The sequence below is a fragment of the Phycodurus eques genome, chromosome 12 (assembly GCF_024500275.1).
Source record: "Phycodurus eques isolate BA_2022a chromosome 12, UOR_Pequ_1.1, whole genome shotgun sequence".
NCBI classification, from domain to species: Eukaryota; Metazoa; Chordata; class Actinopteri; order Syngnathiformes; family Syngnathidae; genus Phycodurus; species Phycodurus eques.
The window spans coordinates 4,861,410-4,887,163 of record NC_084536.1 but is presented as its reverse complement, the minus strand read 5'-3'; the positions used below and the strand labels follow the sequence as shown (position 1 = coordinate 4,887,163).

Sequence of the window (25,754 nt, the reverse complement as noted above, 5' to 3'; positions counted from 1 at the left end):
ATCCACAGATAGCAGGTCAGAAATTCTTAGATTTCACTGTTGTCTGAATCCCTGATTTACAGAGAGAAGAAATTCGGGGTGTGGTGTTTATTTTGAGTGAACAACGCACCTGGCGTCAATAAGAATGAAGGCCATTATTTTACACATTTTATATAACACAACATCAAAACGAGAGTCTACCTGTCTGTGATGGCGCACGTGTCGAAGTTAAGGTGGTTAAAGTTTCCCAGCATGCCTTGCTGCACATGACTGAGGTTCATCGGCTGACCGTTGATGGAGATGAGCTGCATGCAGCCCTGGAAGCCTGGAGACGGACAGTCAGCAACAGGACAGCCTGGAAGGAAATGACACCGTGTATGTCTTTTGAGTTTTACTACTGCTATAGACCTTTTCACCATGACATCACACGAAATTGGCAGAAGATGGAGCCTTTCACTACTAAAAAAATAAATAAAAATACAATGTCATTTGACCAAGGCAAAACAATTGAGAAAACATTATAAATTGCTTGAATGATAATTTTAGCTTTCTTCTCTACCATGGAATGTGTGACGTGTCAGCCAAAAAGAAAATGTTATGCAAGCAGTGCCGATAATTTGCATGTTAAGTTTTGGTCATAGTCCGGTCTTGTTGTGCTGTGCTTTTTTCTTTCTTTCTGCAGTGTTAGCGTGTCGCAGGGAGTGTGGCTGACCAGTCACAGAGCTGCAGCAGGGTACACCAGATTCCGATTACCACTCATCAACTCCTCCGGAAAAGCCTGTCTCAGACTCACTACTCTGCCAGAAAAGTTTTCCAAGTTTCGTAGTGCTTCCATGTGTTTCCATCCCACTTCATCTCCAGTGATTTAATATATATATATATATATATATATATATATATATATATATATAATATATATATATTATATATATATATATATATATATATATTTTTTTTTTGTGTGTGTGTGTGTGTCTTTCTCAGTTTATGCTACATGCTGCACCAGTGCTAATCCATCTGCCAGTTATTTCCTAATCAGCCTGCCTTCTACCACAGTCACCTGCTGAGAAGTTCTCCTTCCTTTCTAGTTTAACTTTTTGTGCTAAAACGGTTTGTTCCATTCAAATAAACTGCTAAAGGATTGCTTTTAGTCCTCTACTTACCTTGGGTCCACTTGTTTTGCCATTTAGCAGTCTTGTGATCTTTTATGTACTATGTACATGTACACTATGTACTAACTATGTATGACATCCACTCGATTGATCCTCTTCACCCACAGTTTCTAATGGATTACTTTTGAATGTCTTTTTTTTTAAGGATATCGGAAAAAAACTAAACCTTTTAGGAGTATTTGATGGTGTGGTTCAACGCCAAACAAGTTTTTTTCATCGTTTACAGTTCAGGTCAGTGGCATCACTCACATTCTGCCACTCGGAAGAATTTAGCCTATTGTTTACAAACAATTTGAAAAGGTCTATGAGGGGGAGAAAAGATTCATACACACCAACCTCCAAAGTAAAATCTGCCTCTCGAATCCAGAGCCGCCGACAGTTCGATCTCAGACGGCGGCTCGCTATCCACCGTCAGACGAATGAGGAAATTGCTTGTCTCCAGACTCACAGAATGCCACAATCCATCATTGACTGTGTAATCTGCAGGAGAACCAACGAAATGGCAACCAAAGAGTTATTTGTTCTGTCTTTCCACTCGATATGCTGCTCAAGGCGGCGACGAGTATACAGCAATTGATGTTGTTTCCACGGCACTCTTTTACAAGCTGATTAAATTCTGTTTGCGTGTCACCTTTCCGCTCACCTGGAGAGACCTCAGACTTAGGCCCGGAGGTGTGCAGGGTCAGCTGCAGCCGGCCGTTGTGGATGTGTATCTGCACTCTCTGGGGGCTCGGGCCAAGTGGCGCAGACAGCAGCCGCCCCTCGGCATTCCACGTGCGGAAGTGGAAGCGGGCGGAGAAGCCCCCCGTGGCAGACGCCCCCGCCACTGTTGACGGAAGTGTCAGGAAGCTGCTGTTGGAGCTCAGGAAGGTACAAGCCGCCAGCTGGGGCTGCGAGCACGAGAAGGTCACGTTGCCCTAGAGTGTGACACAGGCTCCAATTTACACCTCTTTTTAGGAGAGCATGTCTCACGTGAGATTGAATTCTATTTGTATGGAAATCAAGTTGACATGCTCGGGCACGGAGCATATGGCTACAGAACCGCGAGTGAAACCTCTCTCTCACCCAGACCGAAATAATTAAACTCAAACTGTTTCAATGCATCAGCTTCTAAGGCTTTGATACAACACCTGACATATTTAAAACATCATAAATCTGAGAATTTTTGTGGAATAGTTGTATTCCCATTTGGGAAGTCAGTTGGATTTCTCTCACCCAACAAATAATTAAACTCCAACTGTTGCAATGCATCAGCAGACAGTTGTCTGCCTTGGATGCAAAATAGGACAACTTTAAAAGATCATAAATCTAAGACTTTTTGTGGAATGTTATTATTCCCTTTTGTGAAGTCAGCTGGATACATGTCTTACTTTCACCCGGACTGAAATAATTGAACTCTATTCATTTCATCGCTTGAAGTTGTGCGACTGATGCAAAATTATGGCAGCTTTAAAACATCATAAATCTAAAACTTTTTTGTTGACTGTTCCTTTTCCCATTTAGGATGTCAGTCAGATACATGGACGATACACTGCCCGTTCAGCACATGCTACTGCACATGTGAATAGAAGCAGTAGCAAGGTAGTCTGTCTCACCATCGATATACTACCTCTTAACAAATCTCTCAAAATAACAGATCATTCAGATTTTATATATAATTTTCATAACATTATTTTCTTTTTCCCTTCTGCTGTAACCGAAATATGTTTATGTTGACCATTCAAACGGAAACGCAAACTAAATAAATGTCAAACTTTAATCTATTCTTGTAAAGCAATTCCATTTACTGAGATTATGCAAGATAAATACAACAAGAAATGTTATTATGTGGTTTACATAATATAATTGTAGAAAAAAAATAAAGTCAATGTTTCCTTTTTTCGGGGGCATGGTGACCGACTGGCTAGCACATCTGCCTCACAGTTCTGAGGACCCGGATTCAAATCCTGTTCTCGCCTGTGTGGAGTTTGCATGTTCTTCCCATTCCTGTGTGGGTTTTCTCCCGGCATTCCGGTTTCCTCCCACATCAAAAACATGCGTGGTAGGTTAATTGGCAACTCTGAATTGTCATAGGTGTGAACGTGAGCGCAAATGGTTGTTTGTTTCTATGTGCCCTGCGATTGGCTGGCGACCAGTTCAGGGTATACTCCGCCTCTCGCCCGAAGATAGCTGGGATTGGCTCCAGTATGCCCGCGACCATTGTGAGGATAAGCGGAACAGGAAATGGATGGATGGTTTCCTCCCCCCCCCCCACCCCAAGTAAAATGACCTACTGATTTTACTTTACTGGTTCCAAAAGAAACACACCAAAAAGTGAAGTTAATATTGAACAAAATGCAAATAATGGGAACCTCTAAAATATTAAGCAAGGTCAATGTTTTTTTTCTTTGTTTAGGATATCTTTCAAGCAACAACATTGACTAGCCAGCTAGTCAGCATGTTAATCGACGTTTGCATCGCAGTTAACCATAAATATGAACTTAAAATGTATGTTTTTAAAGGAAACAAGGCAAAATCTGCTGATGTAAACATTTGTTAGCCTCATAATGTGGTGTTTTTTCCACCAGGAAATTTTTGTAGCTACCAAACATAGATGAAAGGGTCTGAGCTACACGTATTAACTAATTTCCCAAGGTTCTGGAGTGGTAGATAATAGAGTAAAATCAAATTAAAGAGCTTTATGAATAATTCTTTATAATTGTCCATCAAGACTGAGCATTTTCTTTGTAAAAGTAGACTTTTTGACCCAGCTCTTGTACTCTATTCTATGAGGCTGAGTTAATTGGTATTGGTAATTCAACTCTGATCGCGTCTTTGAAACACCATCTCTTTTAAAGCTTTCACACCTCCGGATAATTTTGGAAGACGGTCTGTCCAGGCCAGCCTTTCACATCTACAACACCCCCGTCATTCCCAGGAGGTGCTAATTGGAGCCAAAAATCAATATCCTCCAAGATAGGGCGAAAAACAACAACAAAAACCCCCAGGAAACTAGGAAACTTGACCGACACATGAAATTGCCAACCTTACCAAACCAAAGAGAACAGAACAAAAACAAAATAACCATTTATTGTAATATTTACAAATTCAGGTGTATCTTAAAGACCAAGAACAACACAAGACTTAAGTCTGATGCAACCACGATCAATATTTAAATAAGCGGCCATGCTGACATAGTATAACAGTAAATAGTAGGACCACGACAGGCCTTGACTCAACTGCACATTGGGGAATGCGTCAATTAGGGAAGAGGCCTTTATTTGTACAACACAACACATTCTTTGTATAATGTAGAGAAACGTCAAGAAATTAGTCAAACTGGGAGAGATATACTGTAAATGTCACGTAGTTCCCCACAGCATAAACATGGTCAGACATAACACTACATCAGTCTGCCGAAACGGTAATCGTCATTAAAGAAGCCATCACCACATAATGTGAGATCATCTGTTCAGGGAAGTCGTTTACAACACGGGGGAAGTCTCCACACTTAGATTCAACTGAAATAATCTTTCCTTGCCTGCTGCTGTTACGGTTGTAGGGCTCATCAGAAGACTCTTTAATGACTGTGTATGAACAATAACATCTACTGTATGAACTTAGAACATTACATTTACTGTATCTGTTTAGTTTCTTTAAGGGGAAAATAGGGAGGCATTAGGTTTTTGTGAGGGCCATTCACTTGTACAAACACATTTTTGGAATAATATAAAACATTTAATCTGAGACACTGTTTACATGCCTCTGTTGGTGCTATTTTGGTTGGCAACAGTTCAAGTGAGCCTCGGCAGGTAATTCTTAAAGAGACATGTTATGCTTTTGTATTCCCAATTTCAAACAGTTCCCACTTGTCTTAATAACATGCTTTGGTCAAAATACCCCAAGGATCCAGAACATATGTGCCAAACTCCCGGCCCGCAGGCCACATCTGACCCACTACGCCATATATGCCAAACTCAGGCCCGGAGGCCAATTTTGGCCCACAATGTAATTATATTTGGCCGGCAAGACTATATCAAATGTGTATTAGAGCTGGCCTGCCACTATATAGCACATGCGCCACTAATATTACAAATCCCAGAATTCGTTGGCCCATCAGTCTAGACCTTCCCTTTCTTTTGCTATCGTTAGCAACTGTGCTACCAGTCTCCTCGGGCAAATTTACACTTCCCCTTCCCTAAAGCGGCTAAACAAAAGATGGAAAACAGTTAACTTCCAAGACAGGTGGGAGGCAGATTATCTGTTCACTAAAGTAAAAGACAGACCTGTTTGTCGTGTGCAGAGCAACGTGGCTGTAACAAAGAATATAACACAATTGAATTAATGTTTTTTTAATTTTTTTTTATGCCCTTTATCAACTCCTAGGCAGGGACTGTTAATAGTTTGAAGTTTGGCTTTTTATTGAAGGACATTCCTATTTTTTGGGGTTGTTTTGTTGTTGGCCTTTGAAAAAAGATTGACATAAAAAAGAAAGATAGTTGGAGATAGATAAATAGAAGATAGAGAGACAGAAGAATTCATGTTATCTATTTAAATACAAAACAACAAACAAATACCATTGATGTATTTTACCGCAAATTTTATTTCTCATGTGTTTATAATATTAAAGTTTGTTTATTCCAGATTCAGTCGAAGTCGATTCAGCCGAAGTCGTAGAAGAAGAAAAGGTGGAAAGTGAGTTCTTCGGCAGAAAGAGAAGAGGAAAGCACAGAGCCTAGAACTGAATGTGGGGAATTTTAATGTTGGGACTATGACAGGAAAATCTCTGGAGTTGGTTGACATGATGATTAGAGAAAGGTTGATATATTGTGTGTCCGGGAGACCAGGTGGAAAGGCAGTAAGGCTAGAAGTTTAGGGGCAGGCTTTAAATTATTTTACCATGGTGTAGATGGGAAGAGAAATGGAGTTGGGGTTATTTTAAAAGAAGAGTTGGGTAAGAATGTCTTGGAGGTGAAAAGAGTATCAGATCGAGTGATGAGGCTGAAACTTGAAATTGAGGGTGTTATGTATAATGTGATTAGTGGCTATGCTATGCTATAGGTAGGATGTGACCTAGCCGTGAAAGAGAAATTCTGGAAGGAGCTAGACGAAGTAATTCTGAGCATCCCAGACAGAGAGAGAGTCGTGATTGGTGCAGATTGTAATGGACATGTTGGTGAATGAAATAGGGGTGATGAAGAAGTGATGGGTAAGTCCGGCATCCAGGAACTTGGAGGGACAGATGGTGTTAGACTTTGCAAAAAGGATGCAAATGGCTGGAGTGAACACTTTTTTCCAGAAGAGGCGGGAACATAGGGTGACCTCCAAGAGCGGAGGTAGAAGCACGCAGGTGGATTACATCTTGTGCAGACGATGTAATCTGAAGGAGGTTACCGACTCTAAGGTTGTGGAAGGGGAGAGTGTGGCTAGACATCATAGAATGGTGGTGTGGAAGATGACTCTGGTGGTGGGGAGGAAGATTAGGAAGACAAAGGCAGAGCAGAGAACCATGTGGTGGAAGCTGAGACAGGACGAGTGTTGTGCAGCTTATCGGGAAGAGGTGAGACAGGAGGAGCTTCCAGAAGACTGGACCACTGCAGCCAGGGTGATCAGAGAGGCAGGCAGGAGAGTACTTGGTGTATCTTCTGGCAGGAAAGGAGAGAAGGAGACTTGATGGTGGAACCTCACAGTACAAGAAATCATACAAGGAAAAAGGTTAGCTAAGAAGAAGTGGGACACTGAGAGGCAAAAGCAATACATTGAGATGCGACACAGGGCAAATGTAGAGGTGGCAAAGGCCAAACAAGAGGCATATGATGACATGTATGGCAAGTTGGACGATGACATTCCTGTGGAGGTATGGAAGCATCTAGGAGAGGTGGCTGTGGAATTTTTGACCAGCTTGTTCAATAGAATTCTAGCGCATGAGAAGATGCCTGAGGAATGGAGGAAAAGTGTGCTGGTGCCCATTCTTAAGAGAGCTGTGGGAACTATAGAGGAATAAAGTTGATGAGCCACACAATTAAGTTATGGGAAATAGTTGTGGAGGCTAGACTCAGGACAGAAGTGAGTATTTGCGAGCAACAGTCTGGTTTCATGCCTAGAAAGAGTACCACAGATGCATTATTTGCCTTGAGGATGTTGATGGAAAAGTACAGAGGTCAGAAGGAGCTACATTGTGTCTTTGTCGATCTAGAGAAAGCCTATGACAGAGTACCCAGAGAGGAACTGTGGTACTGCATACGGAAGTCTGGAGTGGCAGAGAAGTGTGTTCGAATAATACAGGACATGTACGAGGGCAGCAGAACAGCGGTGAGGTGCGCTGTAGGTGTGACAGACGAATTTAAGGTGGAGGTGGGACTGCATCAGGGATCAGCCCCTTCCTGTTTGCAGTGGTGATGGATAGGCTGAGAGATGAGGTTAGACTGGAGTCCTCATGGGCCATGATGTTTGCAGATGACATTGTGATCTGCAGTGAAAGCAGGGAGCAGGTGGAGGAACAGTTAGAAAGATGGAGGCCTGCACTGGAAAGCAGAGGAATGAAGATTAGACAAAGTAAAACAGAATATATGTGCATGAATGAGAGGGGTCGTGGGGGAAGAGCGAGGCTCCAGGGAGAAGAGATAGCAAGGGTGGAGGACTTTAAATACTTGGGGTCAACCATCCAGAGCAATGGTGAGTGTGGTCAGGAAGTGAAGAAACGGGTCCAAGCAGGTTGGAACGGGTGGAGGAAGGTGTCGGGTGTGTTATGTGACAGAAGAGTCTCTGCTTGGATGAAGGGCAAAGTTTATAAAACAGTGGTGAGGCCAGCCATGATGTACGAATTAGAGACAACAGGAAGCAGAGCTGGAGGTGGCGGAAATTAAGATGATGAGGTTCGCTCTCGGAGTGACCAGGTTGGATAAAATTAAGATGATGAGGTTCGTTCTCGGAGTGACCAGGTTGGATAAAATTAGAAATGAGCTCATCAGAGGGACAGCCAAGGTTCGATGTTTTGGAGACAAAGTTAGAGAGAGCAGAGTTTGATGGTTTGGACACGTCCAGAGGAGAAATAGTGAGTATATTGGCAGAAGGATGATGAGGATGGAGCTCCCAGGCAAGAGAGCTAGAGGAAGACCAAAGAGAAGGTTGATGGATGTTGTGAGTGAAGACATGAGGGCAGTTGGTGTTTGAGAGGAGGATGCAGGAGATAAGCTTACATGGAAAAGGATCACGCGCTGTGGCGACCCCTAAAGGGACAAGCCGAAAGGAAAAGAAGTTTATTCCAGATTCAGTGTTGAAACAAAATTTAAGTTTGTTGTGATATGATAAACTTTAACGCTACATTTCTGCAGAGAAGGGAAACATGCACTTCCCAGTGATTTTTCATTAAATATTGAGTTTGGCCCGTGATGTCCCATTTTTTTATTTTGGCCCACCGTGAATTTGAGTTTGACACCCCTGCACTACGCCATTACATCCGGCCCGTGGAAACATTTGATAATTAAGTATGGAATCGGCCCTTTCAACATGCTTGAATATATAAAGGCAGGCTCTGCATTGTGGAATTTTCAGCGACACCTACTTTTCAAACTGTCAAACATATGTGTTAGACTCAGGTGCTAAAGACCTAGTCGCATGAATTAAAGTAACATTGTAAGGAGGGTGGCACATTTACCACCACCAAAAGTAGCAATAATCTAACTGTATTAGAAATAACACAACTTTACCTATTACACCATTTCTGTACAAAACACATGAAAGAGACACTGATAACTGACAAATGTGATCATTGCAACTACAGTAAAGCATGCTGGGTATACGTAAGCGTGTCTCAATATCTTTTCAAAGGGTGTAATGTGAAGCCAATGAAAGAAAGCCTACAAATCACATAGTGCAGCACGGCCCGAACGTTGTGTATCTTTGGTAGCACATTTTATGTTTGATTCTTACTTCAATAAACCAGGAACTGCAAAATGTAGCAAAATCTCGACTCTTTATTAGCCTTCCGTACTCACTCGTGGACCAATGTGAGTACCTACACTTCCTGTTTTGGTTTATCTTCGTTCATGTATGCTAGCGTATGTTTTAAGATAGCGTATGTTTTACCATGCCTGCGCCCAATAATATGGTGCGCCTTATGTATGTGTTAAATACAGAAATAGACCCCGTAACTGAGACTGCCCCTTTTAATACGGTGCGCCATATGGTCGCGAAAATACGGTACTAAAAACAGTAACGAGGTACAAGTACTTCGTTGCTTCCCACCTCTGGAGACCATCACCCCAGGTGTGCCCTCGTGCCCAGTCGCTGCTTCCTCATAGAAAGGTGTGTCAGTGGACTTGAAGAAGTCTTCGAAGGGAAACTCTCCCCACCTCCTTTTAATGTCTCAAGTTGAGGTCACCAGCTCCCCATACACACTATGGACAGTGTTGATGGTGAACTGCTACCCCTCTTAAGACGTTGGATAATAGACATGAAATTCTTCGAAGCCATCAAGAAAGTGTTCTCCAGGCCTCACCAAACTCATTCCATGCCTGAGCTTTTACCTTAGCGCTCACCAATGCTACATTCTGCTCTGCCTGCTGGTACCCATCAGCTGCCTCTGGAGTCCCACTGGCCAAAAAGGCCCGATAGGGCTCCTTTTTCTGCTTGATGGCATCCCTCACCTCCGGTGTCCCTGGGTTCGGGGATTGCCGCTATGCCAGGCATTGACCACCTTACAGCCACAGCTCCAGTCGGCTGCTTCAACAATTAAGGCACAGAACATGTCCCATTTGGGACGTGGTCGAAGTTCTGCTGGAGGTGAGAGTTGAAACTCCTTTTGACAGGGGACCCGCACAATACATTCGAGTCTGCCAAACGTGACTAGTATCTGAGCCAACACACCATCAGTTGGACAGTTGACAGTTGCACCCCTGTCGTCAACTGGGTGTCGAAGACATGCAGGCGGAAGTCTGATGATAAGACCACAAAGTCAAGTATTGAACTGTGACCTAGGGTGTCCTGGTGCCAAGTGCACGTATGGACATCTCTACGTCTGAACATAGTGTTCATTATGGACAATCCGTGAAGAGCAAAGTCCAATAACAGAACACCGCTTGGGTTCTATTCAGGGGGGCTGTTCTTTCCAATTCCAGGTCTCATTGTCATTGCCTACATGAGCATTGAAGCCCCCCAGCAGAACAAGGGAGTCCCTATCAGGACTGTTCTCCAGGACCCTGTACAGGACTCCAAGTAGGGTGGGTACTGTCAGGGAGGAGTTTGACACTCCTGATCCGGAATTTTTGGGCACTTTTCACCCTTTTATTTCCCCCGCTGAAACCAGCAAGTTTTGACGTTTGCTCCTGTGCATATGCGCCACTGCTTATCAACAATGTGTGTGCCAAAGGCAAGTAACCCTAACCATAATGACGAGGCGTGCAGCTAGCTGATGGCAACGTGTGCTTATTACACTGTTGCCAATTTAGCAACCTTTTTTTTCCATTTGATATTTTACTACAATTAAGACCACCTCCCCAGCAAATGTTTTGCAAAAAAGAGATTAGCGGCAAATCTAGCAACTTTTTCTGGCGTTATTAGAGACTTTTGGAGACTCCCTCGCAGCTGCAGTCAGAGCAGGAGCTGTTCGCCCGCTGCGTCCAGACTGCAAGTGAATGACGCTTGCATGAATCTGCTACTGTCACTCCCTCAGTATTCATAAAATTGTATTTTCACTCATGGAGGCAGAACTTAATGACAAAGCTGCTGAATTACACTTGGCAGTTAGTGTGCTGATGTGTGCATGTGAAGCATTCAGACCGCATATCGCACCCCCTGCTCCATTTTAATACATTTTGCTGAATTGTATATAATTAAGTTTACAAAAACTACATAAGTTTACATACACATACTTGACAAGTAGCATCAAGGTTGTTTTCTAACTAGTGTGTCCAAAAAAGGTCATTTGAATGACATTGATAAAACCGCAGACAATTACATGAAAAACCTTACAGAAGTGACTCTAAAATCCCTCAAGAACTGACAAAAATGACTTCATTTATCGTCCATGGAGCCAAATGAGTTAAATTTAAACCGGGGTTGTATCCTGCACAGTGCAGGCGTCATGTCCGGGACGGGCGACCGGCGGCATTGGAGTGGGCCGAGGACTTATCGGCGCCCGCAGGGCAGTGCAGAGTAGAGCAGAGCAATCACAGCTCCTTGACTCGCAATGAGATTCCCCTCCATCAACCTCAGGGAGATTGTCCCATTGAAATTCCATTATAGCTCCCATCATTGCAGCTGCTCTCTCTCTCCGCCTCCCTACTCTTGTTGTCAGCAAAGGACTTTTAATGCCCCAATCACACTTTAAAGGCCAGGGATTGGCTTGGGCGAGATGCTATGTGAGGGTTTGCACGGTCGTTACTGTCTGATTTTCGGACCCTCCAAATCGTGCCATCACGTTGGAAATGATGGGCTCTTTACTGGTCCCTCCTTCCAATTTTCTTCCCAAAATTCCTTAAGTCCAAAAATGTTCCTGTTATATCAAAAATATATGTTTGGGTAATGTGTTTATGTGAAAGTATTCAGGTTGATCAATATAAATGTTTTAAGTACCTCAAACAATAAATATGTTTTGTTCATAAATCTTGAATCTCTGGAAGCCAACCATCAAAGACAAATGATTTAATTTCTAAAAAAATAAATAAAACTAATTCAGTAATGGGGGTCTGATGAATGCTTTAAAAAATTCGACTAATCTACCAATAATAATAATAATAATAATAATAATAATATAATATGTTAATATTAATATTAATCGTATGTATATTATTTATCTGATTAAGCAAAAAGGGGTCACCCTTGTAAATCCTCAGTTTTAAAAAAAGTTCGAGTTCATTTCGTTAGCCCCAGGTTTAGTAAAATAAAAGAACAAAAATATTCAAATATTCAATATTCATTATTCAAATTCACATGCTTTTAAACAAACCATCCTAAAGTGCCTCAAAAAGGGAGCATGAAGAAAGGATTTTGAAGGAAGAGTTAAAGTGTGCATTTTTTTGAGTTGTTGTGGTCTGAATATTTTACATAAAAACAATCCTAACTAACATCCATCCATCCATCCATCCATCCATCCATTTTCTGTATCTCTTATCCTCACTTGGGTCACGGGCGTGCTGGAGCCTATCCCAGCTATCTTCGGGCGAGAGGCGGGGTACACCCTGAACCGATCGCCAGCCAATCGCAGGGCAAAAATAAACAAACAACCATTCACTCACATTCACACCTACGGGAAATTTAGAGTCTTCAATCAACCTACCATCAGAGGTGCTTAGAGTAGCCAAATATGGTACTCAAGTAAGAGTACTGTTACTTTAGAATAATATGACTCAAGAAAAAGTAAAAAGTAGTCATCAAAATATTTACTTGAGTAAGAGTAAGAAAGTATTCAATGAAAAAACTACTCAAGTAAATAGTAACTTGTGAGTGACTTCTGATTTTTTTTTTTAAATCAGAGTATGAACATCAAATAAAATAGTCTGCTGAACAGACTTATTGTTTGTGTGTGCGTGTGCGACACCATAGGGATAGTGCTAATTTTGCCATATCCACTGCCAAAACAACAGAAACATCTGCAACTGGAAGATGTTTTTTAAAGTTAGAAGTGGGCTGAAAAATCCAAGTTTGTGCAGTCACAATTTTAGAGCTGCATGATAAAGCTGTTGTTTTTTGGAGTCAGTAAAATTGACACAGTCGCGCGGCAGTTTCCCCCCAAAATGAGTCCTTTTGAGTGGCTCGCGAAAGCTACGTGCGCGATCATGTGACTGCCTTGTTCCGTCTGATTGGTGAATTGGAGTCAAATGACATTAGGGATTGGCGCAACGGGCGCCCTATGCGGAAGTCGACGATGGAGTCTAAAAGGTGACAGGCACACACAAGAATGGATAAATAAAAGTAGCGAACGGCATGTCGATCATTGTAATGGAGTAAAAGTATCGACCCTTCTTCACATAAATACTCAAGTAAAAGTAAAAAGTACGGTGCATTTAGAGTACTCTAACAAGTACAGTTTATGGAAAATGTTACTTGAGTAAATGTAACGCATTGCTACCCACTCCTGCCTACCAGGCGTGTTTTTGGGATGTGGGAGGAAACCGGAGTACCTCGAAAAAACCCACGCAGGCACGGGGAGAAGATGCAAACTCCTTACAGGCGGGGCTAGGATTTGATTTGCCCTCAGAACTGTGAGGGAGATGTGCTAGTCGTCCACCATGCCACCCCTAACTAACATTAACAATTAAAAAGTTCTTCATCACGTTTTGCCTGGCTCAACACTGAATAAAATGTTTTCATAGGCGGAGATACAATTCACATGGTCACTCACATTACATGGTCTGTTGTGTATTTCCTGTCTGCAGACACTTAAAACTGCCATGCCTGGAAAAGCTGCGTTAAAATGAGTAAATAGTAAAATTTCTTACCCAGAGAGAATCGGCTAACAGAAAAAGAATGGTCCAAGGGCAGAACTCTGGGGTACAAGTGGCTGACATTTGCAAAAAAAAAGATGTGATGAGTAAGAATGCTCGTCAAATACTAGTAGAGGTTGGCCCTAAATGCAAGTGTGTTTTTCAATCTAAAAGGATGCGTTCAATTCATTAAGTAGGTCGAATAGTAGCCACCACCATATTTTGAAAAATATTTCAAACTTACCACGCTGTGTATCTGTGGCTTGCGTCGTTTGGCCAGGTCTATGATATTGATGCCATTGTAGTAAAGGTTCTCCATGCAACCCTGGAAGTTCTTCCTGAGGAACGTGCCAGGTTTTCCAGGAAGTGGGATTCCGCCAAAGCTCAGCTGTGACATAGGTAAAGTAAAATATTATTTTTTTCAGCTATTCTTGCCTGAGGAGCAGTGGGCACCAACCATATAACGCAGCATCCAAATATTGTACCAGCCCTTTGGTCGAGGCAACTGAATGGAGATTGATATTAGCCATTTTTGGGTTGTGCGGGATGCCGGAGAAAACCCATGCATGCAAACCCAAAGTTGGGCTGTCTGAGTGGTTCAAGCCGTGCAAGTAACTCCACCACTATGAGACACCAGGGTTCAAGGGTTCAACAGAAAATACTCAGACTGTCACCATGCATGTTTAAAACACATCACTTTATACATTTTAAGCTATTTTAACCTAGTTATTACAAGTGACTTTCCCCTAAAGAGAGCTCCCAAAGCGGCGTTCCAAGAACTTAACTGAGAGCTCTGACCTCAACCCATCCGATCTCATATCGCTGAGACTGTGGAATGCAAGCCAAGCTCACTTAGATGATGCGGCTCCCTGTAAAACAAATCCCCACAGCCGTTCGGCAAACGTCTTCCGGGAAGGCTGTTCCAGCATTTGATTATTAATGGGTTGGAGTTTGTGGTCATTAAAAGGTAAGGTTTTCAGGAATTGAGCCATTACTTATGCCCGCCAGTTCTTGCGCGGCGTGCACGGTTGAAACGTCTCTTTTTAACAGTTGAGATTTTATCAGCTTTGGCCCCCTAATTAATGCTAGCTGCATGAGTTGAAAGCATTATGTCCGGCTGACTACTTTTAAAAGGAGGAGGCTTTAAAGGGATCCTGAATATGCACTCGCCTGCATGTATAATGCAGAAGGAGCATGGAGGTGTTCAATCCATACTTTATACAGTTCCTCCGCTATTAAATGTTGGGCTTTCCCCCCCCCTGCAGTCCTGGAGAGAGAATACTTCAACCACTTCTCACATGCGTGGTGTTACCAATGTTCTGCTTACGGGATAAATGCGTCAAGTGCACTCCATTTTATGAACTGATTCGGACCACTTCATGCTAATTTGCTCACCTCGTAGTCCACCTCCAGTGAGTACGCCTCCCCTTGGGTTTGGAAGTGGTGTGTGTGGGCGTCCACTGTGAGGTTGACGTGCTTGTTGAAGCGCTCCACGTGCACGGCGTGCCAATGCTGGTCGTCCAAAAGGCTGCCCACCGTGATGGCAATGCGGGGGGAGCTCAACCTCGGAGGGCTGTCGTCTGGAAAAACAGCAGGGGGTGGTGGGAGGTGGTGTCAGGTGAGTCGAACGTGTGCAAGTGGGGTCAGTTGTGTCCAGGACACCAATTCTTGAACTGTGTGTTGGCCATTGTTAGATAATGTCAAAAAAAAACACAAAAAAACCCCACTACATTTGTTGTCTTAATGACCTTTTTCACAGCAGTAAATGTGGGACGTTAGTGTTAGCATTAATTAGGGTTACATTTCATTTTTGTTTTTACAGAAAGAACTCCCTGCGGTGTTGCACTTTTGTGCAATTGATTTTTTAAATTATTTTGTTTAACCTTAAATGTGCGTTCACTCCATGCTATACAAGTATGACTATGTATATGATGGCAGCAGCAGCTCATCTGTAAGGACTTGGGCTTTGAAACAAGCAAAATGACAACTAGATTTTGGAGAGATGTGATCGTCTGCTTTCTGACTACTGTCAAAGTGCAAGGGGTGATCCCCTATAACACAAATCGAGCTAAAGAGGTTTGTGCGCCCCTTCACTCTGACACTGCTCCTTGCATGCCTGCATCTGGTGATTATAGAAACAATGATAAATCAAAAAAAGTAGTTGTGAAAGAGGTCATGCTAAATAGGGTTGAGGCAAGACAAACTATCAATACATATGGTAATTCTGTCTGTACCCGAGGTCAAGGAAAATACATATATTTCTTCTGATAGTTCTATCTATTACTGTTGTTTCTTGTTTATTTTTCTCTCCATCCTAAAAAATGTTAACTTGATAAATTGGCTTTTCATCGGACTGTAAAACCATACTGTATACATCGATTATCCATCCATCCAATTTTGACACTGCTTTTGTGAGTTGGAGTCTATCCCAGTTGACTGGGCGAAACTGATTGCCAGCCAATTGCAGTATATTGTGATTAATTTTTAATATATCATACCGATTAAAATCCCTCAACACAAAATTAAATTTAAACTCCGCTGTATACAGTATTTTGTGTTGAACACCATACAGAGATCCAGATCAGACACCGCAAGCATCCTAGGGGAGATATAAACATCAACACTAAACATAGACTGCAAAGGGGCAGACAAACAGTGCTGCACCTCTTGAACTACGGGTTGGGATCGGTGCCTTGTTCAAGGGCATCTCGACATGAGTCAGTAAGCACAAAAACATCTGACACATTTTTGTTGTCAGCAGCAGCATTCAACCAAGACCATATGGTTCCAAAGCGCCAAATCCTTACAGATGCCACTGCTGGTAAGATTTCATGATAATATCGGATTGAGAGTGAACCTGGAATTCCCATCTCTAAAATACAATAATGGACTTTTTCATTGTATAGTATTATGAAAAGAAAAAGAAAAATATAGTGCTTAAGAAATTAAATAACCAGATAGACTAATAATGTTGAAGCTCTTCAACCCAAACAAACATTTTTATTCTGAAATATTATTATTGTTATGGTTTTTCATGAATTTTCAAACGAACTGTCACAAAAAATGGGGGGAAAATTGTAAAGCACATTATTACTGATTTAGATGAGAAATTATAGTTACTGACCTGTACAACTGTAGAGAAACATTTTGAATTTCTGAGGTTGAAAGTTATGCTTCATTAATTTATGACGTCTCAAAAAAAAACCCAGTAAACTGCCTCAAATTTGGCTATAAAAAGTTGAATTCAGTTTGAAATGAACATTAAAGCACTATGTGATTCTGAATGCTATCCTTGTTTTTGTAAACAGGTTGTCAAATACATTTGTTAAGTACTGTCTGTCCAAATATCATTTTCTCATACGGTAGTGTTTTGTAGACAAAACACAAAAATGCTATGATGCTAATAAAATGTAAGATACAGTATGTTTCTCTATACTGAAAGTGGCTATATGATGAACTAAGGATTTTTAAGAGATGCAATTCTTGCTCTCAGTTTAAAGTGTTAAACCACAAAATATGCATCACCTAAGTTGAGGTAGAGGTCCAGTTTCCCCCGGTGGAGCTCCAGAGTGATGTAGTCGCCTCTCTGGCCCTCGCCGTGCAGCAAAACCCCATTGGCCTGCTGACTCTTAAAGAGCAGCGAGATGACATCTTTCACGGTGGACATCGACTTTTGGTTAAATCGATACAGCAAGGAGCTTCTGCCATCAAAGTCTGCCACGTAGGACTCTAAGATTGGACGGGGTGGGGGGTGGGTTGTGGAGGGGGGGGGGGTGGACAGAACAATGCTCGCATCATTGTGAAGGCGCAGAAAAGACGTTGAGTCCACGTACAGCCAAAATGATGTGATCTTATTTCAAAATTTGTCAGGACATTTAGTTATCTTAAAAGCTCAAAAGCAATACTAAATTAATGTAGTTCAAGATTGTGCATTTTAATGGCCAAAGTCTGAAAAAATTTTTTTTCTCTATCTTCAGTCAGAAAGAACAGTCAGGGAGGGGTTCAGGATGCCTCAGTCCAATATTAGCAATTATTCATTAATTCCTCTTCTGTACAGCTTATCCTCACTAAGGTTACAGACGTGCTGGAGCCTATCCCAGCTACCTTCGGGCGAGAAGTGGGGTTCACCATGAACAGGTCGCCAGCCAATCTCAGGGCACATATAAACAAACAACCATTCACACTCACATTCACGTCTACGGGCAATTGAGAGTCTTCAATTAATCTACCATGCATGTTTTTTGGATGTGGGAGGAAACTGCAGTGCCCGGAGAAAAGCCACGCAGGCACGGAGAGAACATGCAAACTCCATACAGGCGGGGCCGGATTTGAACTGTGAAGCAGATTTGATAACTAGTTGTCCACCGTGCCGCCATAAGAACCATTAAATTGGGTAAATATCAATTACTGTAATCCCCCATTTATCGCAGATGTTACATTCCAGGCAACCTGCACAATAGACGAAATCTGCGAAGTAGAGTACATATATTTATTTAATTATTTGTATACATATGTTAAGGGAGGCACAGTGTACAACTAGTTATCACATTTGCCTCACAGTTCAGAGGTCATGCAGTAGCAGTCCCTGTGGAAAAATAATAATAAAAATGTACGATATAAAAATCTGTGATATAACGAAGCCGCAAATAGTGAGGCACGATATGACGAGTGACGACTGTACCTGTACAGTGAAGCTGCACTATATGCAGCTCATCATTCCCACCATAGGCGTTTGTAGCCTATTTAATCCTAGCACCCCTAAAATGTGAGATTTTATTTCACTGTATGACCTTTTCAAAAAAGCTAGAGCCCCTTCCATCTCTTTCTAATTAGGCTCTGAGTGTATTAGTTGCAGGGAGCAACACGCTGCTTAAAAGTGATATACAGAGCCTATAATCACATAATCAGTGTAGTACCACGGTGTGCCGCAACATGTCAGGCACACTGAAGTTTACTGGAAGAGGTGCAGTGTAATTAAGAGACAGAAGAAGAGGTAGAGAAGGTCCACAACTACCAGCAGTCAACAGCAAAAGTTGTTATCCCTGTAAAGCAGAAAGAATATATGCCCCTGAGTATTGTTATATGCTCTGTTTGTATGTGTTGCTACATGTAGGTGTTAAAGTAGCAGTTGCTGCAGGTTTATAATTACCTCTATGTTACAAAACATTTATGCTGATTTCTGTTAGCCTGTCTATGGCTTTCTGCATTATATGTTAGCATTGAGCTAGCAGACTTTGGCAAGACAAAATCATACGCTTTGATTGAATTTTGGTCTTTAAATATAAATATACTTTTGTTTTATGTATCAGTTTTACATTAATCTTAAATTGGGAGTGACAAATAAACAGTTTTAACCAAGCATGTGTTGCCTCTTTTTTGGAGAACTGTGTGAGTGAGAGAGTCTTCTAGTTTTTGTTTTCTTAATGATTTGTTATGTGATAGTCTCCCAATTCTTAACAGTAGGAGAGTAAGCGCAGACTCTAAGGAATACTAAAGGGAAAAAAGGGTTTTAATAAGTTTCAATCGGCCTCTTTTCCTAATAAATGCATAGAAATGTTCTAACTCTGCAGATTCATGACACGTGGGTACCGTGTCAATGTTCTTTGCCCCACCATGCGTATGTTAATGAATCAGAATTCATTCTATATCACACGCTCGAGGCTGGGACCTGCAATCTGCATAAACCCCGTCCTTAACCGGAGTACCTGGAGAAAACCCACACAGGCACGGGGAGAACATGCAAACTCCACACAGGCGAGGTTGGATTTGAACCAGGGCCCTCAGAACCGTCACGCAGATGCGCTAACCAGTCGTCCACTGTGCCACCACATGATAATCATTTTTAATCAATTCCAAAGTTAAATTAGAGAATGAGGCACAAAACATACAAAAAACAATTCAACAGCAGAGAATGAGCAAACACTGAATACAATGTTAATATACATAGTAATGAATAAATATAGCAGAGTAAAGAGGAATTTGTAGTTCATAACATTTATGGAATTTGAGTTGGAAGTGAAATAACATATATGAGCCCTATGCTGACCGAAGTACAATTCAACCACACCAGCAGCGGTGTGTGCCTACTGTGAATTGATCAATTTACATCACATTTGCACATGCAGAATTACAGAAACAAAATATATATAAATCAGATTCTCGTAGGTATTATAAAGAATACCAAAGCCTTGAAAAAAGGAGGAAATTACGAATTGCGCTCTGATTGCTCTTCCTCGTTGAGCTGCCGTGCACGCAGACACCTAAATTCAGATATCCTAATTTACAAGCTCTTGAACAGAACTAGGTTAAAGGTGATGAGAAGCGTCCTTTTAATTGTTATTTAGGACAGTCAACCTATTAGCAAATTTATGGTTTGAGTTATTATTGCCAAAGTTATTATTATTGTTTTTACGAATGACTGTTGTTCCAATACGTTGTGCAACTTGGGTAAAAGGTGTGTTTGACTTATTAACGATGGCTGATCCTGCATTAATTGTGTTTACGCATGGTCTGGGGATGTTCTAAATGTGTTCTCAGAGTACAAACAAAAACAAGAATGGATATATTGATAAAGCACAGATCAGGAAAATAAAGAAATCACTGTATTTGTTTTTATTAGTAAAGTGCCTTTTTTTGGGACTTTAAGATACTGATGAACTCACCAAAAATCCACTTAGACAGATCAGTTACGTCAGATAATTTCCTATCGGAAAATTTATTTCGAAACCAGAGCAACTTGAAGGTCTACCAGCGTCACAGAACGGATTGTGTTTCACTTTTAAAGAAACGGGTCATATTTTACATTGCTTTTATTTATTTTGTGTATGTGTGTGTGCGCATGTGTGTGTGTGTTTTAATGCAAGGCAGTGTGTGTTGCTACTGTAAGTCTCAGACTAACTTTTCTCCTGTCTCCCAGAAAAACAAGCTATTTGGGTGTTAGAATGCCCGCATGGTCTACGACAGTATGGCATGTGAAAAATGATTCCAATATGCAGTAGCTGTGGGGCAAACGAATTGGTCATTATCTGTGTTAATGTTCATGTTTCCCCTGAGGCAGGAGGGGGGCATGGAGTCGCAGGACCTGCCACTTATCTCCTGAAGGGGCACAATGGCACGGAAACTAACATGACACACAAAGCGAAAAACCACTCTTCAGCGGGGGCAACTTGTTCCTCAACCGTGTGCTTTAACTCTGCAGGCCCCTTGTTTGTTTTATACCACTCCTGTTTGTTTTGTGATCTGTGAAGCACTTTGTGTAGCCTCGAGCGCTACGGTGTGCTCCATAAATACAAAGTAATGCTATGCAAGCGAGTGTGCCTGTGGCTCTCCACAGTCGGCTCTCTCCGCAGAGGAGCGAGAATGAAAAAAAAAAAAAACACACACAAAAAAAGCAACAAACATTATATATATATATATATATATATATATATATATATGTATATATATATATATATATATATATATATATATATATACTTTTTTACAAACTTAAAGACTAATCAAAGTAACTGACTAAAATACAGTTACTCCTGCTACCTGGGGAGTCCAAGTTACAACAATTAGGATGAATCAAATGAAAAACAGCACCACATGACTGCACAGGTGCTCCACTTGTTGAGTTGGAGTGCGAGCAAACGTCAATATCTTGATACAGACATCAAGTTGCTATTGCTTATCCTGTTCAGCGTTGCTTGGAAACTTGAGATTGATCACCGGGGCAAAAGGACCACATGACAGCACATGTGAACCATTTTAAGGCACTTGTGTTCTAGCCGTGGGACAAAATATTAATATACTAATACAAACATCAATTTTCTACCATTTATCCTGTTCAGGGTTGCGGGGAAGCTGGAGTCTAGCTTAGATGACTGTGGGTGGACTCCACCTCGGATTGATTGCCAAAATACATTGCAGGCTTAATACCGTACTGTTCCGACTTTCAAAATATTTTGTAAAGAAGTGAAACTGTTTTATCAAGTTTGAGCGATTATATTTACCAGCTACAATAATGAAGATAACAATTTGAAATTGAAATTCTATTGTTCATCTTTCTTTTCCTCAACTTTTTTTTTTTCCAAGTATCTTCCAATACTGAAATCGAAATATCGGTACAGTATTTTAAATTTGTAAAACTAATATGTGTTTAATGGCAGCGCAGTGGACTAGAGGATGTCTGCCTCACATGTCTGAGGTTCTGAGTTCAAATCTCTGCTGCCGCCTGTGTGGAATTTGAATGTTCTCTCCGTGCCTGGGTCCTGGTACTCAGTCGTTCTACCACATCCCCAAAACATCCAAGTCAGGTTACATCTGACTCTAAATCAGGGGTCACCAACCGTTTTAAAACTGACAGCTACTTCTTGGGTACTGATCAATGCGAATGGCTACCAGTTTCACGCACACTTCTGAAATAACAAATTTGCTCAAAATACATTACTAATAATAAATGATATTCATCTATGTAAAGACACCTATCGTGCTAATGATTTCTCACAATTACGATCAACAGTGATTTAACAAGGTTGGACACAGATAAATATCAATATATAACACTTTGAAGTCAAATCAAAAGGGATGAAAGAACAATGGGCACCACAACAGCCATATCAATAACAGTAATACATTTCTATAAATCCTTACAATTGTTTACATTTTCAAATGAACACTTCTACAACATTCGTAGTCGATGACAATGTCCCATCGCTGGTGAGCAATGTATTTTTAGATACTCATGTGGTTCTTGGGGGCTATCTGGTGTTTGCGGGCACCATGTTGGTGACCCCTGCTCTAAATTTTCCAGAGATGTGAATGCTGAGTGTAAAGGGTTTTTGTTTGTGCCCTGTGATTGACCGGCTACCAGTCCAGGGTGCTCCCCACCTCTCGGCCAAATTCAGACTTCTGCACTCCCGCGACCCTAATTGGGACAAGCGGCAGAGATGGCTATCAGGTGAATACACAAAATTTACACGCTACAGTGCTGATTCAGCATGATAAGAGTAGAGCATTTATAATTTTAATAATATAGTTGTAGTGTCACTTAAAAAGCATTTTTATGCATTCCTAGTGTTTCAAGTTCCAAAATATTTTATGGGTACTTTTAAAATGTTTGAGTTATTACATTTAAAATCTGTAATGATGAAGGTGACATGCCAGCCTTTACTTGGCCTAAATCAGACATTATGCATTTGTACACAATGTTAAACAATGTCATTAAAACCTGTCTGTGGTATAATTTCATCAGGGATGAATTATTATATTACACTCTACACACCCTATCAGGTATATGCACAAGTAACTTCTGCATTCGGCATAACAGGTGAAAACAATTCCTTCCAGCACGGGTCAATGGTCGAACATTAAGCCAGAAATCGTGGCTAAGCACCCATAGGAACTTTAAACATATACAATGTCTTTTGTGTAAAACAAGATGTCACCACTGAGTCACCAAAGATGACAATATCCGATGTTTCGGCTTCATTCGTGTTTACATACAGTATATCATAACATATTTATAGAAATAACTTTGGTCTAAAGACACCAACCATAAAGAAAACAAAATTCAGCTTCAAATCATCATGTCATCAACCTGTAGTTATGCCCATTAGCACAGCATACATAGGAAGTCCGCTAAACTGTTTTCTGGGTTTGGTCATGTGACATTCTGCATGTAGGGAATTGAGAGGGCTCCCTGTCTCAAGCAAGTGAGCCAGCTCTCATCGTGCCCCTCACACCGCAGGGCCAATGGTGAGTACAGATTTTGTTACTATGACGACTCGGGGCGGCGCTAGGGGTGGCTGCGAGCTTCGACGCACACACTAGGCCCGCAAGATAGCATGAATTCTATATTCCCTTGTAGAAGCAGTTACAGTTCGTTCATTGACACCTTTTTAGAAATAGGTCGATAACAGCTTTACTTGGTTGTTTAATATTACACTTGACAGGTTTACAGGCACTCCAGAGACCCAACTATTTGTAATCACGCAATTAAAAAGTCAATCTTTTGTAATATGTCCTCTTTATACGCAAAAACCTCTGTGTTATCACACCACAACTATCTGATGCCCACCCCTGTTGCGTTGTGTTGTTGGTCTTTGTTTGAGAACGGCCTCTGCAGTGGAGCTGACTGCGGAGTGTTCAATAATAATAATAAAAACTGTGATCTCTATGAGAAAAGCAAAGTGTTGGTGCTCACAATGAAGATGACATTTCTATTTAACAAACATCTTCCGTCACGGCGTGGTGGCTCAGACGAACACCTCATTCTCCCTTATCGTGCCTCATCGTTCATAGAGTCTACAATCGATTGATGGCGAGGCAGCATTTTGGCCATCACCTTTACATAATCCTTCTTGTGAGGAACGCCGCGCTCTGATGTGGCAAAGCGGGACGCGCATGACAATGTGACTGCAGATGAGCTCTGCTAAACTGGCCGGTCTTATTTTCCTTCGAACGCTGAAGCTGATCATCTGAAAAATACGATGGCGGCGGCAACGGAGAAACAGCGTTTATATTTGCCTAACTCTGACGGTGAAGTGTGTGTGAGGCAGCCGAATGCCATAAAACTGCTCATTGTGACATTGTCTGCCATGCTCACTGCTTTTAATTGCCCCATTTTCATGTGAATCTGTTGGAAGTGTTCCTTTTTTTAACAACTGTGGATAACTGTTATCATGTGAACTCAAGGGAGACCTCGTTAAGTACACCTACATTCATAACGGCCAAAAAGCCTTTCACAGGGATTCTAATGCTCACTTTTTGGTACTAATTTAACAATGTTGTTTGGCGTTTGCGTCAGCTATGTTGCATCAGACTGTTAAATACCCAAAATATTGGAAACAACTCCCAAAATGATCAGAATCAGAATCAGAATCATCTTTATTTGCCAAGTATGTCCAAAACACACAAGGAATTTGTCTCCGGTAGTTGGAGCCGCTCTAGTACAACAGACAGTCAATTTACAGAACATGATGTAGTGTAACTTGACACTACTACAAACTGCAACCAAAATAATAAACCTGTTGTTAAATTAATAAACCTACCCAAGACTGAGCATTATTATCTTCATAAAGGCGCAATTTTTGATACAGCTTGTGTGCGGGATCTCAATAGATACTGTAATAGGCAGTGTTGGGAAGATTACGGTGGAAATGTAGTTTGTTACAATTACAAGTTACCGAGTTGAAAATGTAATTGTAGTGTTAAATTAGTGTTAACTAATTTAATTTGATTAAATTTTGATTACTTTTCTTAATTTTGAATGAATGCATCAACAAGACCTTTCGAAAAGTGGATAAACCCACAGAATCCTTTTCAAACTAATAGATTGCACCACAGGGTGGCACTTTAAGGTCATATTTGGAAAAGTCTGTCATGCTTGAGACTATGGCAGAAAGGCACATGACCAAAGAGAGCCAATCAAAAGCGCCGGCTTCAGAAGGAGGAAGTGATATGAGAAAACAAAAAGAAAAAATCTGAGTTTTTGCACCTATTTTCCAAAATGTAACTACAATTATATGAATTTAATTACACATTCTCTCGGTAACGTAATTATTACAATTGCATTAATTTTGTAACGAAATTACATAATCTAATACCATGTAAATAGTTACTCCCTAACAATGCTAATGGTATTAGGGACTGCATATGCTGTTACACAGCAGAGGTGTGGACTCACGTCACATGACTTGTACTCGAGTCAGACTAGACTCATGAATTTGAACTCAAGAACTCCAGACTCGACTTGACAAAACGTCACCAGACCTGCAACTCGAATTGGACTTCAATAGCAATGACTCGTGATTTCACTCGGACTCGAGCCCATTGAATTGAAAATACTTGCCTCTTTCACAAAAGTATTCCAAAACAAACACGCTGCAGCTCTCTCTCTCTCTCCATAGCTCAATATGCCAGTGTTTATGTTATTACAGAAATTTCAGAATGATGTAACCATATAATCGATGTTATCAACGATATCACTCAGGTGGAAGTGTCCCACCATACTAAAGCTTAATTAGATCTTATTTCTTTGAACAGTTAACACCCTGTTGGGCATGTTCAAGTACTATATATATATATATATATGCATGCCACCACAGGCGGTCCGTGAGTAAAATGCCGACTCCTAACCGATCCGCGGTGCAAAGAAGGTTGGGGAACACTGCTTTAAGAGATTATCAATCTCCTGTCACACAGGAGACGCCTT

General features: G+C 41.2%; 1 protein-coding gene across 1 annotated transcript in view; it reads right to left on the bottom strand.

The window, feature by feature from the left end:
• Nucleotides 1-25,754, bottom strand: part of LOC133410850 (contactin-associated protein-like 5) — a 152,712-nt gene that overhangs the window by 66,451 nt on the left and 60,507 nt on the right. The window contains exons 5-10 of the mRNA XM_061692422.1: nt 17,081-17,284; nt 14,951-15,135; nt 13,800-13,943; nt 1,795-2,068; nt 1,488-1,631; nt 181-334 (exon numbers count right to left, since the gene is read on the bottom strand). Of these exons, the coding sequence (XP_061548406.1) occupies nt 181-334; nt 1,488-1,631; nt 1,795-2,068; nt 13,800-13,943; nt 14,951-15,135; nt 17,081-17,284 (1,105 nt within the window). The remainder of the gene's footprint in view (nt 1-180; nt 335-1,487; nt 1,632-1,794; nt 2,069-13,799; nt 13,944-14,950; nt 15,136-17,080; nt 17,285-25,754) is intronic.